The 21603-nt window shown below is 40.9% G+C and overlaps 1 protein-coding gene across 1 annotated transcript in view; it reads right to left on the bottom strand.

Annotated features, from left to right (window-relative positions):
- Window positions 1-21603, bottom strand: part of LOC113197437 (attractin-like) — an 82720-nt gene that overhangs the window by 14227 nt on the left and 46890 nt on the right. Inside the window, 9 exon segments of the mRNA XM_077800163.1 lie at window positions 553-646; window positions 1694-1831; window positions 8016-8249; window positions 8810-8995; window positions 11237-11456; window positions 13889-14079; window positions 15490-15628; window positions 16541-16662; window positions 19194-19414. Of these exon segments, the coding sequence (XP_077656289.1) occupies window positions 553-646; window positions 1694-1831; window positions 8016-8249; window positions 8810-8995; window positions 11237-11456; window positions 13889-14079; window positions 15490-15628; window positions 16541-16662; window positions 19194-19414 (1545 nt within the window).

Genomic DNA, 21603 nt, shown 5'->3' with positions numbered 1-21603 from the left:
GGCATGGTTCTGTGATCTGCCTCAAAAGATCCTGCTCAATGGAAGCACAGCCAGGTCTGAAACCCAGTGCTGCCTGATGTTAAGTCCGCATCCTTATGGACAGAGATTTGAAGCCCTCCCCTTGAAGATGATAAACACACTTCAGCAAAGGAAGTGCAGAGCAAGAAGGACATATGCAAGGCAAGAGAATCATCTTCACTATCAGACACACAGAATGCCAAAGAAACACCAGCACTGGTTCAACACCAGCTCCTCCAACTCCATCCCTCAGAAAAAGTGCAAATTCTGATGGGACAAAAATCAAGTAGTTGCTAAGTTAAAATGATTAATCCAAATTAACAATCCAGGAAATGTCAGTATCAATCACATATAACAAATATCTAAAGACCCTTCAAGTTGGGGGTTGACCTGTCAGAGGTAGAAAGGGCAAAATTTTAAACTAATCACCACAGGAATTCTCAGGGTCCATAGCAACAAGGCAGAGAGAAGGGGCAGCTCACAGCACAGGGTTCATGCAGCCCTCACTGGTGGTACAGAGCATGTGGTACTCACAGCTGGCACTGGTCCCCTTTGATGCCCTTGGTGGCACAGAAGCACCTGCCCGTGTTGGCATCACACAGCGAGGTGTGCCCATTGCACTTGCATGCTGGGAAAAGGAAAAGGAACACAGGACACATCTGGCTTACTAAGGTCAGGATGTAGCTCAGGAGTGCAGTGCTTGCCTTGTATGTGCAAGGCCCTGGATTGGACCCCAGCACCTGCCAAAAACTGGAGTGATTACTATTGGAGACTTTCCTCAAAACAAATGCTTTTTTAAAAATTGAGCCAAATTGGATTTGGAAGGAAAGACAGCCTAAAACAAGAGCAAGGCTTCCATCTGCCAGGAATGAGGAAACAGCGACTACTGAACTCTTGAAAATACACTAGAAGGGCTGAGCGCAGCTCACCATTAAAAACTTATGTGTGGTTTTTCAGGCCCAACCACAGGCCACAGCAAGGGCTTGACCTGGTGGCCTCAAGGGACAACCGCCCTCCCCTCAGCAGACTCAGGGCACAGCCAAGCATTTCAGTCTCTGCAGGAGGTGCATTCAAGGACTTGGGCCTCCAGCCAGGCACTCCTCACGAGCACCTTCATTCCCACAGGTCTTCCTCCAAAGCCTCCAGCACAGGTTGGCTTCAGGGCCTCTCCTGAGGCCTATTTAAGGGGGCTGGGGTGGGGGGTCTGAAAATACTTTCTTCACTCTGACTCAGTGCCCAGGACTTCCCCACTCCCAGTCCTTACTCCCTCCCTCCCCACAGCCTCAGGGTCTACAATATTGCTGGGAAGGTGCCCTCCATGGGGAGCTGCTGACCACCAGCGCTGAGCCTCCGACTCTCCATTGCTGCACTGTTCCAACAGGGAAGATGGAAATGGGGAAGTCAGCATTTCTCTGGTTTGGGCCCCTTGCTTATCCCATGGTTCAGTGTGGTTAAGGGTTTAACTCTTTCACTGTGGAGCTGCTGCTTCACCAGGCTACTCTCACACCCAACAGTTCACCTTTCTCTTCCAACTCAGCTGAGCTCCTGACAATATGACTTAAAAAGAAATGCAGCATCCAAAGCCAAGTGGCTTTTCTCCTCCTAGGTACTCAAGTCAGAGAAGTCCTGTGTTCCACCTGACTTTCACTCAGCAAGTCGGACCCACACTACTTACACTGGCATTTGCCTCCATTGGTGGGATCACCATAGAAGCCAGATATGCAGGTCTCGCAGTGCTTGCCCGTGGTCAGGTTCTCACACTTCTCACAGATGCTCTGGTTGATGCACTTGCTGTGGCCATTGCACTGGCAAGCTGAAAGGAAAAGGATTTTAGGAGCCTCTATCATGGCAGAACTGGGTGCAGGGAGTTCCATGAAATTTATCTGCATCTGTAAGTTCCTAATGCCTCTAAAACTCAAATCATCAAACTAGCTGGGCATGGGGGAACAAGCCAGCTAATGGGAAGGCTGAGGTAGGAAGATCTCATGAGCCCAGGAGTTTGAGGCCAGCCTGGGCAACACAGCAAGACCCCGTCTAAAAATTAAAATAAAACAAGAAAAAAAAATCATCAGAACTGACTCACTGAGGGGCTGGGGAGAAGAGCAGAAGTTCATTGGTTTAGATAAAGGGGAATGAAGGAAAGGAAGGGGGAATAGGAATAGGAAAGACAGTAGAATGAATCAGACATAACTTTCCTATGTTCATATATAAATACATGGCCAGTGAAACTCCACATCATGTGCAACTACAAGAATGGGGTCCTAATTAGAATAAGTTATACTCCATGTATGTATAATATTTCAAAATATACTCTATTGTCATGTATATCTAATCAAATTTTTTAAACATTTATTTTTTAGTTGTACACAATACCTTTATTTGATTTATTTATATTTGTGTGGTGCTGAGGATCGAACCCAGTGCCTCACACATGCTAGGCAAGCGCTGTACCTCTGAGCTACAACCCCAGCCCCTAAAAAAGAACAGATAAAAAAAACTGAAAAAAATGATCCTACTCTGCTAATCCTTACCAAAGGAAGGAAACTCTGTTAAAGACACACCAGGATGAAGTTAATTTTTATTTCCTGTTATCATGAACAAAATATGTTTAAAGAGGGCCCTTGCTAAAATTAAAATCAAGAAAGACTGATCATCCGTGAGAATTAAGGAGCATGCAAAGAGAGAAAAGAGGAGCAACTAGTGAGTTACAGAAACATTTCTTTAATTCTTTGTTGCTTTGGGGGTTATCCTGTTTAACACAAGCACGAGGGTTGAAAAGTCTGGAATCTCTACATAAACAAAACATGACAATCGTGCTGAGGTCTCCAAGTCTTTCCTCAGGGAGTGGACCCTGAGAGAGTTCACTGGAATCTCTTGGGCTCAGTGGGCTCTGTTTGCTCTGGAAGCCAAATGAAGTCTGAGAGGAAGAGCTGTTGGAAAAGGTGTAGGAAGGTTCATGAAGATCTATTAGTTGAACCCGAGAGCTTGTGAGCTAATGCAGATCTAGAAAGGCAGAATCGGGGCTGGGGATGTGGCTCAAGCGGTAGCGCGCTCGCCTGGCATGCGTGCGGCCCAGGTTCGATCCTCAGCACCACATACCAACAAAGATGTTGTGTCCGCCGAGAACTAAAAAATAAATATTAAAAATTCTCTCTCTCTCTGTCTCTCTCCCCTCTCTCACTCTCTCTTAAAAAAAAAAATAGAAAGGCAGAATCTTAGTGAGCAGGTCCAATGCTTTATTTAAATGCCAGGATGCTGGTTACCAAAAGCTGAGAACACTCTCAGCTGAAAAGGTCTGAGGCTATCACACTCTTCACAGAAAGGTGGTGAAACCAGTGGTTCTCAAAGTCTAGCTCCAGGACCAGCAGCCTCCGTATCGGCACCCCTGGGAGCTTAGCAGAAATGGAAATTCTTTGGCCTGTCCGACTCACTGAATCAGAGTTCTGAGTCTGGAACCTTCGGATTCTTTTGCCCTCTAATGTGTGGAAGCCTCAAGGATAAATGAGTGGAATATAGTTCAATTTAAAAAAATAATCTGACTCACTAGAAACTAATTTGAAAAATAAGATCAAACTATCAAAAACAAATGTACAACTGTATGTACATTTTCTGTACAACATATTATGTACAACTGTAATGCACCAATAAAAAATGTGGAAAGAAAAAAACATTAGTCCAGAAAAATTAGAAATATTATCACAGTGAGGTAAAAATCCATAGCAATATAAAAATAAATTTTGTTGTTATCCATTGTAAAAACATAATATATGCTCATGATAGTAGATTTTTCAAAAATACAGAGATGGAGAAAGATCATATATTATCCCACCACTTAAAAAATGTGTTCACATTTAGTTTCTTTCCTCCCAGTATATTCTTCTTTTTCTTCTCCATATTTTTATTACAATTATTAGTGCATATTAATTATACAACACACTGGTTTCGTTGTGATAATACCACACATGCATACAATGAATAGACTTCATTTATATCCCTCTTCCCCCTTTCTTCCTATTTCCCTCCCCTCTTCCTGGTCCCCTTCTACCCTATGTGAGAAATAGGAAGTCTGGTGGTCCATTTTCAGAATCCAGTATTTAGACTTAATGTAAAACTGGGAAGACACAATAGCACCATAGCCAATGGAAACCAATTACCTTTTCTGAGCTCCCCAACCTATATCCAATCACAGCCATTTTGAGCTCCCAACCTGTGTCCACCCCAATTTTAAAATTAGCCCTTCACGGATAGCATCTTCAACAAATGGTGCTGGGAAAACTGGAAATCCATATGCAACAAAATGAAACTGAATCCCCTTCTCTCGCCATGCACAAAAGTTAACTCAAAATGGATCAAGGAGCTTGATATCAAATCAGAGACTATGCATCTGATAGAAAAAAAGGTTGGCTCTGATCTACATATTGTGGGGTCGGGCTCCAAATTCCTCAATAGGACACCCATAGCACAAGAGTTAATAACAAGAATCAACAAATGGGACTTACTTAAACTGAAAAGTTTTTTCTCAGCAAGAGAAACAATAAGAGAGATAAACAGGGAGCCTACATCCTGGGAACAAATTTTTACTCCTCACACTTCAGATAGAGCCCTAATATCCAGAGTATACAAAGAACTCAAAAAATTAGACAATAAGATAACAAATAACCCAATCAACAAATGGGCCAAAGACTTGAACAGACACTTCTCAGAGGAGGACATACAATCAATCAATAAGTACATGAAAAAAATGCTCACCATCTCTAGCAGTCAGAGAAATGCAAATCAAAACCACCCTAAGATACCATCTCACTCCAGTAAGATTGGCAGCCATTATGAAGTCGAACAACAACAAGAGCTGGTGAGGATGTGGGGAAAAGGGTACACTTGTACATTGCTGGTGGGACTGCAAATTGTTGCGGCCAATTTGGAAAGCAGTATGGAGATTCCTGGGAAAGCTGGGAATGGAACCACCATTTGACCCAGCTATTCCCCTTCTAGGACTATTCCCTGAAGACCTTAAAAGAGCGTACTACAGGGATACTGCCACATCGATGTTAATAGCAGCACAATTCACAGTAGCTAGACTGTGGAACCAACCCAGATGCCCTTCAACAGATGAATGGATAAAAAAAAAATGTGGCATCTATATACAATGGAGTATTATGCAGCAATAAGAAATGACAAAATCATAGAATTTGCAGGGAAATGGATGGCATTAGAGCAGATTATGCTAAGTGAAGCTAGCCAAGCCCTAAAAAACAAATGCCAAATGTCTCCTTTGATATAAAGAGAGCAACTAAGAACAAAACAGGAAGGAAAAGCATGAGGAAAAGACTAACTGTAAACAAAGACGAATGGGGGGAGAGAAAGGGAAAGAGAAGGGAAAGGATTTGCAAATGGTAGGAGACCTTCAATGATACACAAAAGTATAAGAGGTTATGATGGGCAAGGGGGAGGGGGGAAAAAAGGGAGAGAATTGAACAACAGCTGAGGAGGCAGAGAGGGAAGGTGGGAGGGGAGGGGAGGGGGAATAGTAGGGGTTAGGAAAGGTAGCAGATTAAGACAGTCACTAATATGCCATTATGTAAAAATGTGAGTATGTAACAGATGTGATTCTGCTATCTGTATTTGGGGTAGAAATGGGAGTTCAAAACCCAATAGAGTCAAATGTATGAAAGATGATTTATCAAGAGCTCTGTAATGTTTGGAACAATCAATAAAAAAAAAATAATAAAGTTCGTTTCTTTTGACAAGTGGCTCCTGAATTGTGCCCAGCCAGACTTCGGCATTAATTGAATTATGTGAGGGTTTTTTTGTTGTTGTTGTTCAATTTCCCTGAGTTCTTTATGTATTCTGGACATTAATCCTCTGTCGGATGAAGAACTGGCAAAGATTTTCTCCCATTCCATAGGCTGTCTCCTTGCTCTGTTGATTGTTTCCCTTGCTGTATGGAAGCTTTTTATTTTGATATCATCCAATCTGTCAATTCTTGTTATTATCTGATCCCATATTTCCGTAACAAAGACAACACAACACACTAAGATAAAACGAAACAAAACAAAACAAAACCACACTGTATCAATTTTTCTATTTTCTTGAAAAGGCCATCCATCCTCTCGCCCTCAGGGGCAAGCAGCTTTCCTCCCATCCTATCTATTTCTAGGGACAGGCAGCTTACCTTGTCACTTAACCCTGAGCATCCCAGAGTTCCCGTATGGGCCACCACTTGCTGCAGTCCAGCTGGGCAAAATAACCGGGAGGTGACAAGCAACTTGAAGGTTGAAATGGGAACTGCTTTATTGCGGAACAGCTGAGATATATATATATCTAACTGATTTACATAAATCATGACTCAATAAGCATCATCCAATCATAGCATTGCTCCCCTACAGACACAGCAATCAGCCAATAAGGAGTCCCCATCATCTTGATGGCTCGGTGGCGTTGCCTCACAAGCCACTCCTCCTGGCAAACTGCCAGGCACCATCTTGACCTGATTGCTGCCTCCAACAATGACTTTCCATCTTCTGGGGTTTTCTTTAATTTCTTTTTTCTATGTTTTATAATTTTCATGGTAGAGATCTTTTACCTCCTTAGTTAGGTTTATTCCTAGGTATTTTGTTGTTGTTGTTGTTTGAGACTATGTGAGTGACATTTTTTCCTGATTTCTTTCTCACTAAGTTCCTTGTTGGTGTATAGGAAAGCTACCAATTTATGTACCTTGATTTTGTATCCTGTTACTTTACTGAATTAATCAGTTCTAAAAGACTTCTGGCAGATTTGTTAGGGTTTTCTAGATATAGAATCACATCATCTGCAAACAGGGATAATGTGACTTCCTTCTTTTCTTTTCTTTCTCTTGTCTGATTGTTCTGGCTAGTTTCCAGTAACATACTGAATAAAAGTGGTAAGAGTAGACACCCTTGTCTCATTTCTGATTTTAGAGAAGTTTTTCCCCCACTCAGTTTGATGTTGGCAATGGGTATGTCTTATAAGCCTTTATTATATTGAAGTATAAACCTTCTATATTTAGTTTATTCTGGGTTTTTATCATGAAGGAGCACAGAATTTTATCAAATTGGTTTTTTCACAGCAAACTAATTTTCCACAAACGTGCCAAGAAAATCCAATGGTAAAAACAAAACAGTCTTTAAAAAAATGGTGCAGGAATCATAGCTACAGGAAGAATTAAAGTTCATGACAACAAGTTATTGTTTGTTTTGAGGTCATGTATATTATTGCTTACATATGCTTGGTCATTTTAAAATTTCCCCCCATATTTTCATCTCACTAGTAGAGTGCCTATGATGTGTAATAGTATGGCTTAATGCTTATTTAAAAAGAAAACAGTTTTCTTTCTTTTCTACATTTGTGAAGATAAATTTCTGGGTTGGCAGGAGATTTCATTTTTAATTTTTTCCAACAATTACCATGATGCGTTTTTAAGTAAAAAACAAATTGCAGAGCAATATATATGATGTACCTACTTATAGCACAGTATTCTTTAATTTAAAATATATAAAATAATATGTCTGGAAATATCTATATTGAATTGTTTATAAAGAATTGGAGAGAAAATGAGAAACTCTAGTTTTTTATTTCATGTATATCTGTAACATTTTTATAAAGAATATATTATCTTATGAGAAAAGTTTGTAAAATAACTCATGTGAAGTTCTCAATATTTTTGTTCACATTCAAAATATTTTTTAGGGCTGGGGTTGTGGCTTAGCGGTAGAGCACTCACCTAGCGCATGCAAGGCGCTGGGTTCGATCCTCAGCATCACATAAAAATAAATAAATAAAATAAAAGTATTGTGTCCAACTACAACTAAAAAAAAAATATTTAAAAAATATTTTTTAAATGAAACTCTTTTCTCCTAAAATGATGCTACTGATATTTTTTACTTAAAGGAAATTTATCTGAATGGTGTAGCTTTCAAGTTTGTATTCTTTGTAAACAGGTAATGAATAACTTGAATTTGGATATGCAGGCATCTTACCTGGACAGTGAATGAAAGACCAGTTGTATCTGCTGTCCTCTAGACACATGCTGGAATTCAGAAGGGGCTGTGGATAGGCAGTTCCAGCAGAGGCCTGTGGAGGCATCTTCACTGGTCCTTTGTAGGATCCCTCCATGCATTTCCCTTTCCCAGTGTTGCTGGGATCAGTACACCAGCCACAGCCTGGCTGCTCCAAGCAATGACCGCAGGTATAATAACCTGAACAATCTTCAGCTATTAAAAGAACAAACAGTAAACAATTCACTATCAGGTCGAACTAAATTTATTATCTTTAAATAACCTTTTCTTTAACAGACTAACTTAAATCCAAATTACTCCTCTAGAGTGACCATTTTAAGTGAGATAATGAATTTAAAGAGCTCAATAATTTGCCCAACACATCAGAGGGGTCCCTCTTTCCTCTCTTAATCCCAGGATGGTGGAGGCAAAAGGAACCTCAGAGGGCCTCTACCAGAGAGCAATTATTTTATAAATTAGGAAAGTAGGAGGCAGAGACATTACACAGATTGAATAATATAACCCTGAAGTTGAAGAGTTCATTTCTCTATTCTGTGATCTATCCTAGATTTACTTGACTTATTTACATGTATCACTGTGCAATTCTGTATGCAGGTTCTCATCATGCAGGACTAGATGACTTGAGTAGAAGGTCAAATCCAACTAGCCCATAAAATGTTCAAAGATTATGAACACTGCCCCATGCCACAGTTGTCAACACAATTGTCACCACATGCCAGGCACTCAAGAGTGCCAGAACTCCCTTTTGCACTCACGGGGGCAGCTGCTCATGGTATACCACTCCATACACTGGCCGAAAGGGAAGGAGGCCATGTAGGCGTTGGAGTCCACACACTGCTTCATGTTGCTGCACCACATGCACTCAGAGCTGCTGCTGGTGCACTCCCCATATGCAGTCCGCAAGGCACACGGCATCCGGCATTGCTTGGCACTGTGGTTTGCTGGGAATTAAACCCAAGAGGGACATTGAAGAACTTCACTAAGGTCAGAGACTTTTCAAGTGTGAGTTGTGACCCAATAGTGTGCCATGAACTCAATTCAGGCACTACATGACATGGAGAAAACAGAAAACACTGGATTCATCATGTACTGTTTGGTCAAGGTATTTTACACACTCAGGGAAGAAAGGGACTTTCTATTCAAAGGGCACTGAGGACAAAAAAGAAGGAATAAGAAAATCTTTCAACAAATGTAGGATCTGAAACCTTTTAGAATATAGGGGAGCTTTCCATCAATGAAAGAATGGATAAAGAAAATACATAGAAACATACACAATGGAGTTTTATTGCACCATAATGAATGGATGATGTCATTTGAAGGAAAATGAATGAAGTTGAGAACATTATGTTAAGTGAAATAAGCCAAACTCAGAAAGTCTAGGGTCAAATGTTTTCTCTCATATGTGGAAGATAGAGAGTAAAAATGAAAACAATGTGTGTGTCGGTGGGAGGGACTTCATGAAAATCAAAAGGAGATCAGTAGAGTGGAAGAAAGGGACCAGAAGAAGAGAGGATGGGAGGGAATGGGGGAAAATAAAATTATACTATTATATCATGTACATATACAAATATGTAACAGTAAATTGCATAATTATGTATAATTATAATGCACCAGAAATATATTTTTTAAAAAAAGAAGAATATAGGGGACCCTGGGTGAACTTTAGGAGTTTTACAATCCATCTGAATTTGTAAAGTCCTGTGTTTATAATTTTGAGGATAAGTGGGACCTCTACATGCACTAAATTCATCAAAGCATTTAGAATTCAGAAAAAGTTGAAAAGCTCCCCTACAAAATTTAGAAATCTTGTTTTAAGGTGATTCCTACAATACTACAAATTATCTTCTACACTTCTGTATCCCTCAAACATCTTACAGTATATTTGATCCCCAAATCATTAAATATTGCAGTTATTTCATGGGAGCCCCATGCAGAAAGGAAAAGCTAGTTTTGAACTCTTCTATGTGCCACTGAGGCTGCCCCTGTGCCTGCAGCTAAGGGAGCCTAGACTTAGCCCCCAGAGACATGCAAATTAAAAAACTATTTGAAACATTCGACCATTCAGTACTCAGCCACAGCTCTCACACCCTTTGGACTGGCTTCTGTCTCCTGTCACGAAACTCTCTCATCATTTTTCCTCCCTTCCACACTGGCTTCCTGATTACTGTCCTGCAGTGACGTTCCTGCTTTTCTCATCTTTTGTTTTTATTTTCCTTTGTTTTCTTCCACAGCATTTTTCTGCCACCACTAAGAAATCTGCCCTTGGGGGCAATTCTCAACACTTTTTGTGGTCAAGAAACCAAACAATCTCCATGTTAATTAGAGTAATAGATTTTCAAATAAATTTATTTATTTTTGGTTTTGTTTATGGCTCAAACTAGTCAAAGCCACAGACTATTTCCTTCTGCTTTTAAAATTCTGGGTTTTACTTGAAATATGCCTGAAATCAATTCTCCGTCTGTCTTCACAACAATTTCACACATCTCAATATTAACTATGTAGGGAAGAATGAAAAAAGACATTATATTATGTCTAAGCACAAACATACCACAATGAATCCCACTTACATATGATAATTCACTAATAAAAAATAATAGAAGGAGCAAATAGATTGGGAGTTGGTTCACACATCTCAATATTAACTATGTAGGGAAGAATGAAAAAAGACATTATATTATGTCTAAGCACAAACATACCACAATGAATCCCACTTACATATGATAATTCACTAATAAAAAATAATAGAAGGAGCAAATAGATTGGGAGTTGGAAAAGGAAGTTACTAAGGAAGGAGATTGAGTAAATTATGTGCATGTATGAATAGGGCACAATGAATCCCACTATTATGCATCATTATAATGCGCAATAAAAAATTTAAAATATGTCAGGTGTGGTAGCACCTGCCTGTAATCCAAGAACTCAGGAGGCTGAGTAGGAGGATTTGGAGTTCAAGGCCAGCTACAGCACCTTAGCAAGACCTAAAAAAGGGAGTGAGACCCTGCTTTAAAATAAAAAATAAAAAGGGCTGAGGATGCAGTTCAGTAGTAAAGTGCCTCTGGGTTCAACCTCCAGTATCATTTAAAAATAAAAAGTAAATACATTAAAATAAAAATGATACCTAACTATGACTCCTATACTTTCTTTTTCAAACTCCCTGGAGCACCTATCACCAGTGTCCTTACCAGGCCGTTCACAGATGCTGCCATTGAGGGGGTTATTGCAGGTTGCAGCCTTTAATCCCCGAACAGTGGGTTCTGACAAGATTCCACAGAACCCAGCATCACTGGGCTCAGATGGCATCCACTGTAGTAAACTATTTGTAAATGGAGTCATATCTTCCCAGAACCAGTGGGTCATGTTGATCTTCCGAAGGCCAACCCATGGGGTTAAGGTGAGCTTAGACTGAGGGCAAAACAGACACAATTATGAAAACAACCAATATCTTGACCAAACAGGCTACTTGATAAAACCCACTAAGTTAGATACACTCACAGGTACAGGAAAGCCTCCTTATACCCTAAACTCAGGCATTGGTATAGATCACCACTTCTAATATGGGCCATTTTACAAAGGACAAATACAAAGCTTAGAGACGAGAGGTATCAAAATTTTCACAGAGATCTATATCCAAAGTGATAATCAAGTTCCAAAATTTCTACACTCTGTGACAAATGCTATGAAGAAATGGTCATCACCCCACACTGGGTTTAAATGCCCATTCACACATGAAGTCATTTCCCCAACATTTATAAAATATTGGTTATATGTCTATCCTCAGATCAGAAGCTAAGCATTGTGTGATGGTTGCCACTATCAACTAACTGACATCCATCACCTCTCATATTTACTATTGCAGGACCATATGTATGTGTATGTAGTGAGAACATGTAACATCTATGTCCTGAACAAAGATTAAGTATATGATACTTAACTATTATCACCATAGCTTATATTAGATCTCTAGAACTTATTCATCTTATGTCAAAAAAGGCTTTGGACATTTTGATCACCATGTTCCCATTTCTCACCCCACTTCTCAAGGCCTGGAAACCACCATTGTGCTCTTTGCTTCTGTGAATTAGACTTTTTTAGATTCTACATATAAGCAGGGTCATGTTGTATTTATCTCTCTGGGACTAGCTTATTTCGCTCAGTGTAAGATCCTCCACATCCATCTGTGTGGTTGCAAATGACAGTATTTCCTTATTTTGAAAGGATGAATCATAATCCTCTGTCTATCCCCAGATCAGACAGTGTTTACTGCCTTTTTAAATCTATTGCTTCATTTGATATTGGATTTTATAAAGAATAAAAGAGCAGTGAACACCTAGGATGGTTTTTGTCTCCTATTCTCCTAAAATTTCCTTGCCATTGTGCTTTAAAATTTTTTTTAAATTAAGTATAATTTTGAACCCAGAAATGAAAGGAAGAATACCTTAAGAATAAATTTTTGCAGTTGAAAAACAAAATATAAAATGTACTTTCATTTTTGAGAGGAAAAATATATATACTTATTAAAAGACCTGAAATAAATAAATACATTCCAAAAGAGTTTTTAGTGGTATTAACAAACATTATTTGTTTTCTTACTCTTTTACTAGTATTTTCTAAATTTCTTTTAAATGTGTATTTTTTAAAAAGAAACATAATTTTAGCAGATACACTTTATAAGTCTTTTCATAATGTCTTTTTGCTTTCCTGATAAAATGCAGGTCCATTAGCATTGTGGACAAGGTATCTCTGGATTTGGCTGTGGGCCCTTCTTGAAGCCCAGCTACAGCATCTTTCTCTCATCCAACCTGCCCCAGCCACACAAGCTAATTTGCAGCTCACTCAGTGAGCTATTCCCTCAAACTCTATGCCTTGTATGAGAAGGTACCAGCGCACAGGGAGCCCGTCCTTCTTCCCTTTCCATCCACTCCTTCCCACCTTCAGAGTTACCTCTTCCCAGCTCTACCAGACAGCCTCTACCCTATCTTGCTTTTTTCATACACAACTGGGCTCTACAGACTGGGCCACATCTGGAGTTTAACCTATGGGGAGCACATTACACTAGTTGTTTTATCTGTTAGCCTTTTCATAGGAGTGTGGGGTTCAGTTTTTGAAAAGTACCACCCAGAACCTGTTAGGGATAAAACACTTGAAGAAGAGGGGAGAGGGAACAGAGGTACATCTGTGGCCAGCTGGCATAGTGGAACCTTTCTACCCACGTAGTCTCCCACAGAGGTGGACTTGAGAGTCACCAGTTGAAATCCCAGCATGATGGGCAGAGCTGACTCTACCAGTGAAGAAAACATGAGCCTTTATGAGCTCAGAAACCCTTCATAAGAAGATGCCCTCTTTTGTTGGGCTGCCAGATCTAGAAAGACCCAAACAGATATAAATGTCTTAGTGGTGGTGACAACATGTACTAAAATAATAGCTTAAATCTAAAGGACATAAGTGTCTAAATATGACACCTAATTAGCTATGATCCCATTGCTCTCTACTCCAGCAGAATCTAGAGATAAAATAGCTATGGAATTATCTAGTGATGTCACCAGACTATGTGCACAAACATACACACGTCACTGTTCATCTCTCATATTACTTTTCATGTTATAATAAATATGACTTAAGAAAATATATGAAGTATTAAAAGTTTCAAGGTCAGGTAAAAACCATTAAAGGAAGAGATTGACCTTCCTTTAATGCCACATCTACTACGCCACGCATCGTGGCCTTCCTCCTCTTCCCAGCACATCCGTCACCCACAGCCTTCCATGCACCAGCTGTGGTCATGCCCTCAGCAGAAAGGTGGGTAAGAGACACTTAGGTTCTGAGGATTCACTCACCGTGCTTTGTGATGGCTGCATTATTTGCAGCTGCTTAAGGACAAATTCCACTTTCTTCTGGGTTATAAGGGAAGCCAAGAAGGCATTGTGGTTCCTACAGTACAGCTTATCATTGTCATAATTCTCCTTGGCAGTAGTAATTTTCAAACACGAGTTTCCAACCAAATGCCAGCCAATGCCACAGATATTTTCTTTAACAAAGGGGGAGAGAAAAAAAAAACAGCTTTAGAAATTACACAAAACTACTATATACCTAGTTCAAGTTCCTGAACACCTAAATGATCCTTGTGATTTGAATTCTAGGTGCTTCGTTAAGAATGTGGCAAGGGCAAGAGACACATTATTCACTTCCAGACACAGAAAGCAAGAGATAAGTTTGTCAGTCCTATCTACTGGGTCTCATGAAGTATATTCTGAAGTCAACTCTCCAGTCACTTGGAGGAAAACCCATTTAGTGTCAATACTTGGTGGCAGATCTTTTAGAAGAACAATTAGAAAGACTAACTCCTGAGCGGAGAGCAGACAGATGAATATGACAATGGAAAGGTGGAGTACAGAACAGCAAACATGGAAATGAGTTTGGAATGAATAAATCTAAAGTCTTCAAATGCTGCACTGTTTTCATATCATCGTGTACAAGTTAAAATGAAGGCTCTAGGGCCCCACCCTAGGCCTGTAACAGAACATGACTTTTGGAAAGATCCCCAGGGGTTTTGCTATACATGAATGTCTGAGACTCAGAACAAGAGTAAACAAACAAGAAGCCCATTCTGCAAGCTGAACTACATTACTCCAAAGGACACTCAAAAGGGCCCTGGTTCAGATCAAGTGGCCTGCTCATGCCTCAGATGTTGCATAGTGCCACAAAACTCCCCCTTCCTGGACATCTGGTTGGAGTAAATATATCAGGGGTTCAGTCGGCTGGCCACCCCAAAGTCATCACCTTAAACCTCAGGATGCCATAACCAGGTACTCAGGACTGGCAGTCACCTCAGAGTTGCTGCTAACACAGAAATCTGCCTCTCCCTCTGCTCAGAGAAGCCCCTCAAGAGGTGCCAACAACCAAATCCCCATGTTCAGTAACACTCTTCCATACAGTGCCCAGAAGTCTGGCAGCTGAGACTACAGACTTCTAGTCTCAGTTATCACAGCCAGGTGGGTGTCAAGGGAAGGAGCAGATTCACTGACATGAACCCAGAATCATTTCATTCTCCAGAGGAGCAGATGATGCTAGACTTTATGTCAAGAACAGTCAGAGTGTATACTTAAGACTTGAATTTTAGTTTAAAAAACAAAAACAAAACACTGGGGCTGGAGATGTGGCTCAAGCGGTAGCGCGCTCACCTGGCATGTATGCGGCCCGGGTTTGATCCTCAGCACCACATACAAACAAAGATGTTGTGTCCGCCAAAAACTAAAAAATAAATATTAAAAATTCTCTCTCTCTCTCTCTCTTTAAAAAAACAAAACAAAACACTGGTGATAGGGATGAATTGATAGAATAGGCCCCTCCTTTCTGTTAGGTTACAACCAAGTCTGCATAAGATTCAGGGAGCAGACAAAGTTCTGGACCCATTCCCCAGGTGCCTAGCAAGGCTTACCAGGCAGGGAGATGCACTCTTGATTCTGGGGATCCCACTGGCACTTCTGGTCCAGGTCACAGCTCCTACAGCTGGTCTTCTTGACACAACTGTACTTAGGGTTATCCTTGGGGCAATTCTCATATGTAGAAATGGAAATCTAGAAAGTAGAACATATTCAAAGTAGAACATATTCATAGAGATAACTCCTAGTAGTGACCAATAGTTGTAAAGACAAAATCTAATTGAGGACACAAACTTCAAATAAAGAGATAAATAAAATGCAGATGAACAGCTCTGTGGTGGAAACACTGTAGTAGAATGTTCTGCTCAAGAAAATGCCTTTAACTGGCAAGGAAGCAGCCTACTCTTTTAAACAGCATCCCTCAAATTGCTCATTGGTAAAATGGGGCTGTGGAACACACTGCTTTTCAAATGCCCCCTACAGTCTAAAGTTTGCTTATAAACAGCAATAAACTGACAAAGTATAAAGGCTGGGTCATCTTATCTTCTTTGGTCTTAGTGTAACCTAAATTTTTAAAACCATTTACGGGGAGCACCGAAATTATGCTGAGCCAAGATATAACATAAAAAAAGGAGAATTTGCAAAGCCTATCAATTCCCCAATTCAATATGGACCACGACACACCTGCTTGAAGCCCAAACCTTCTCCCAAGAACTTACACAGATTGAGTGAGCTCATTGTCACAAGACTCAGACTAAGGATCGGGTACTTCAACATAGCCACACCCAGGGACACTAGTCCCCAGACCACAGTCCTACCTTCTTTTAAATCACCACACACAAATTCCCAGGGCTAGTGAGACCCTTGAATCAGGATGTATTCAGCATCCTTACCTAAAAGAAAACCTGATCTAATACAAAATCCAAATCTACATCTCATTAAAAAAAATCCAGCCCAACTATTATGTATAATTATAATGTATTAATAAAAGAAAAAATATTGAAAACAAACCAATATGGGCCATTATATATGCCATATATTCAACCTACACCTAAACACAATTAGGATATTTTTATCCTCTGAAATCCTTGAGAGATGACCCCTGACCTGGTCTTCCATGCAACTGAGATGAATAGGTACACAATGGTCATTGCACCAGTGGCAGTCATTGGTGTTGGCCGTGCAGCTGTAACAATCTGTGTGCTGGTCACATCTGTCATGGTCAAGGGCTAGGAAGAGAAGAAACATCAACTGTGATGGCTTCTACTAAGCACAATCTGAAATGGGTTAAAATTTTTTAAAAAAACCCTAACAATGTCTGGGAAAGAAAATAAAGTGTGAAACTGGAAGAAAAATGTACTTGGATGTTCTGGTTAAACAGGACTTAGAGCCAGGCACAGTGGCATATGTCTGTAATCCCAGAGTCTTGGGAGGCTGAGACAGGAGGATCAAGATTTCAAAGCCAGCCTCAGCAAAAGTGAGGCACTAGGCAACTTGGTGAGACCCTATCTCTAAATAAAATACAAAATAGGGCTGGGGATATAGCTCAACAGTCAAGTGCACCTGAGTTCAATCCTTAGTAACTCCTAAAACAAACAAACAAATAAGACTTGAGATAATCTGAAGAAACACTGTTTTTCACTTAAAAAGATCAAACAGGAAGTAAAAAGCAAAAATAAGTTCATTTAACAAGTCTAAGAATGGAAATAAGATCTGGGCATCTGAATATTTTTTTCCTAAGAAAAACCAACTAGAATAGAATAAACATCAGAAACTGCCCAGGAGCCAAAGAAAGTTACAAAGGAGACCAATCCATTCCTCCAGTTACAAACACCAAAGCTCATTTTGGGCACAGGCAGCAGGCAGTGCCTGGACCCCAAGGGAAGTGTGAGCTGAGTCATGCTGCATTTTGTACACATTTATGTGATTTCCACAATGCAAGCTGCAGAACCCTGGGGTGACTGCAGACCTGGTGCACTTCCTGTTGACCCCAGAAAAGAGAAGCTGCACCACCATGCTGCCTCATCTGCTGAACCACCTCTAGACACCGCACATGGTGAAACCCAGAAAGTGTAAATGGAGGGGCATTGGGGTGGTAGCTCAGTGGTAGAGCACTTGCCTAGCATGTGTGAGGCACTGGGTTTGATCCTCAGCACCACATAAAAAATATAAATAAGTAAATAAATAAAGGTGTTGTGTCCATCTACAACTAAAAAAATACTTTAAAAAAAAAAGAGTAAATGGGAGGGTCCATGGCCCACCCTCTTAAAGGCCCCAGCAGTATACCCCTTAGGTTGCTCTTCCTTCTCTTGTCATCATCAAAGGAGTACGACCACCTCTGCACAGAGTGGAGTTGTTTGGGTCTGTAAACAAGTCAAGATGGCGCCTGGCATTTTGCCAGAGGGAGTGGTTTGTGAAGTAACGCCAGCGAGCCATTAAGTGTGGAGATTCCTTATTGGTTGACTGCTGTATCTAGTTTATGTTAATGAAGATAAGCTGTGTGGAATGTATAAATACCCCTCCTATCCTACAATAAATGGCTCCCACTCCAGCTGTATCAATCTACACAAGTTGTTTGTCACCCCCAGTTATTTTGCTGCAGCCGGACTGTGGCATGGAGTGAAACAAGGAGTTGATACTTCACATGAGATGACAAGAAATGGGCTCATACTGAATCATCTAAGATAATTCAACATTATTTCCCATGTACACTTGCACATTTAATTTGAACATTTAAAAATTTGGTTAAAAATAACTGTTGCACTGATTTTATCCTTTTTAGGAGACAATGACTAATCCCACAGTGTTCTGGTAATTCTGTTCTCCATCAATGAACTTGGTTGCCTGGGTGTTCTTACTAATTTATGTTGCTGCACAGATTAATTTGGAGCATCCCAGGAGAATAAAAGCCGCCTCTCTCCATCTTAATGGTCACAATAACGGCAACACCCATCCTGCTAGCCATGGAATTCAGTCAACATATTTAACTGATGTGAACAAATATTTTGCAGAGACATCCTTCTTATTTAGAAAGGACTTTCTCACACATTTCTTCACTGTTGTTCTGTGCTATATGTCAGAACAAAAGGGCAAGAAGCTAAGCAGACAAGGTGAAGAAAACAGCTTAGAAAACATGAGGAGAGCTTCTAGAAGTGGGGATCATCGTTCATCCTCAGCAACTCTCTGTCTTGTTCTCACTGCTGTATCCAACTAAAAGAGCAAGAAAATAGTTGGTGAGGATGGCAACTCCTCTATCTACAATAGGCTTTTCTAGGTTGGCCTTCCTAATCTCATCCTTAATGTCAGACCTCCACAATCCAATATGGTAGCCAGGAGTTAAATAAAAATTCAGCTCCTCAGGCATACTAGCCACCTTTCCAGTGTCTGAGATTCCCATGTGGCTAAGTAGCTACCAGACTAGAACAGGGCATGTATGCAATATTTCCATTATCAAAACAAGTTCCATTGGATAGCACTGCCTTGGACCAACTACAGTCAGGTCTTGGAGCTGGTGGATAAAGCCTATGGCATGCCAAGAAGGTTGTGTCCCTATCATTCACAGACAGCTTCTAGGAGCTACATGACATATGTAAAGATGTTTACAAACCAATATTCAAACACCCAGAAAGGCTTTGCACAAGTTATTACTAAACTAGTATGGATAATAAGGTGAACATAAGAAGTGTACAAATGCTAAGCGTCTTCATAATTCTGATCAAATGAGATTTCTAATTAAATTCTAAGTAGAGGAAAAGCTCACTTGTTTGGGGAAAACATTCTGATTTTAACTTTTCAGTTTGTTCTTCAGTTGCCAGCTCCCAGGAGATGCACTGAGACAACCCTGTGTCCCACACACAGCGGACACCAGGTCCTGCTGCCACACAAGCAGCTTCACCCTGGTGTGCTTCACACTGTTCCGAGGTGAATACCAGGATGTCACTGAGGAGGAGACTGTTGAAACCACCAAACACATACATGGTGCTAGGGGGAAAAAGGGAGAGAATGAATTTACTGAAAACTTACGTTACAAATGCATGATAGAGTGCCTGCAAGCGAGGCGAACCTGCAAGCCACGGGCGGGCGGGTCAGGCCCAGCAACCAGCCAAGAGACAGCAGATACACGCGCCTGCGGGGAACGCAGACCGGACCCACTAGGACAGGTCCGGTGGACAGCTGAGGGCAAGGCCCGTCCCCTCCCCCAGTGTCTGCAGGTAGGCGGGGGACTGTGAACAACAGCAGAGCGGGCCCAAGGCCTGCTGAGGGGCGGAACCGGCCCCTCCCCCAGTGCCTGCAAGCGAGGCGAACCTGCAAGCCACGGGCGGGCGGGTCAGGCCCAGCAACCAGCCAAGTGACAGCAGATACATGCGCCTGCGGGGAACGCGGACCGGACCCACTAGGACAGGTCCGGCGGACGGCTGAGGGCTAGGCCCATCCCCTCCCCCAGTGTCTGCAGGTAGGCGGGGAACTGTGAACAACAGCAGAGCGGGCCCAAAGCCTGCTGAGGGGCGGAACCGGCCCCTCCCCCAGAGCCTGCAAACGAGGCGAACCTGCAACCCATCGGGAGGTTAGGCCCAGCAACCTACGGAGTGACACAGGTGCCCCTGGCGCCTGCTGAGTAGGTGGACCTTTGACCGACCAGCAAAGCAGACCTAGGGCCTGCCAGCATGGTAGATGGTTCACACTAATTGGAGGAGGATCACAACCACTACCTGCCCTGCAAGAGTGATTTTCCAACTATACAAGAGCAATATAAATAAATAGAGGGAAAATATCAAAGACACAACAATTTCACCAAGCAGAAAGAAACGCCAGCGGTATGAAACGACAAGGAAAGAAAGGACCACAGGCAATGCAGGTCAACTCAACTTTAGAAGAGGTAATAGCTGCAACAGATGGAATGTCAGATAGAGAGCTCAGGACATACATGCTTCAGATGATCTGGAGTCTCAAGGAAGACATGAGACAGCAAAATCAGACAATGAAAGATCACATCGACAAACAAATCCAGGAAGTAAAAGATCAATTTCACAGGGAGATAGAGGTAATAAAAAACAAACAAATAGAAATACTAGAAATGCAGGAAACAATAAACCAACTTAAAAACTCAATTGAGAATACTACCAGCAGAGTGGATCACTTAGAAGATAGAACATCAGACAATGAAGACAGAGTATTTCAACTTGAAAAGAACATAGATAGCTCAGCAAGTCTACTAAGAAACCATGAGCAGCACATTCAAGAGCTATGGGATAATATCAAAAGACCAAACTTAAGAGTCATTGGGATACAGGAAGGCACAGAGCTCCAAACCAAAGGATTAAGCAATCTATTCAGTGAAATAATACAAGAAAACTTCCCAGACTTGAAGAATGAGACAGAATCCCAAATCCTAGAAGCCTACAGGACGCCGAATGTGCAAAATCATAAGAGATCCACACCTAGACACATTATAATGAAGATGTCCAACATACAGAATAAGGAGAGAATTTTAAAAGCTACAAGGGAAAGGAAGCAGATTACATTTAGGGGTAAACCAATCAGGATAACAGCTGATCTCTCAACACAGACTCTAAAAGCTAGAAGATCCTGGAATAACATATTTCAAACGCTTAAAGAAAATGGATTCCAACCAAGAATCGTGTATCCGGCAAAATTAAGCTTCAGGTTAGAAGATGAAATTAAAACCTTCCATGATAAACAAAAGTTAAAAGAATTCGCAGCTAGAAAACCATCTCTTCAAAAAATCCTTGGCAAAACATTACAGGAAGAGGAAATGGAAAATAACATTGATAACCAACAATGGGAGGTTGGACAGTAAAGGGGGGAAAGTAGTCAAAGAGGATAACAAATCAGGTTTAGTAACATCAATAAACAAATATGGATAGAAGAACAAACCATATCTCAATAATAACCCTAAATGTTAATGGCTTAAACTCACCAATTAAGAGACACAGGCTAGTAGAATGGATCACAAAACAAGACCCAACAATATGCTGTCTACAGGAGACGCATTTGATAGGAAAAGATGTACATAGACTGAAGGTGAAAGGTTGGGAAAAATCATATCACTCATATGGACCACGGAAACAAGCAGGAGTGTCCATACTCATATCTAATAAAATAGATTCCAAGCCAAAGCTAATCAAAAGGGATAAAGAAGGACACTTCAT

This window comes from Urocitellus parryii, chromosome 6 (assembly GCF_045843805.1).
Source record: "Urocitellus parryii isolate mUroPar1 chromosome 6, mUroPar1.hap1, whole genome shotgun sequence".
In the NCBI taxonomy this organism is placed as follows: Eukaryota; Metazoa; Chordata; class Mammalia; order Rodentia; family Sciuridae; genus Urocitellus; species Urocitellus parryii.
The sequence above is the reverse complement of the archived record's forward strand: the minus strand, read 5'-3'. Positions and strand labels throughout refer to the sequence as shown.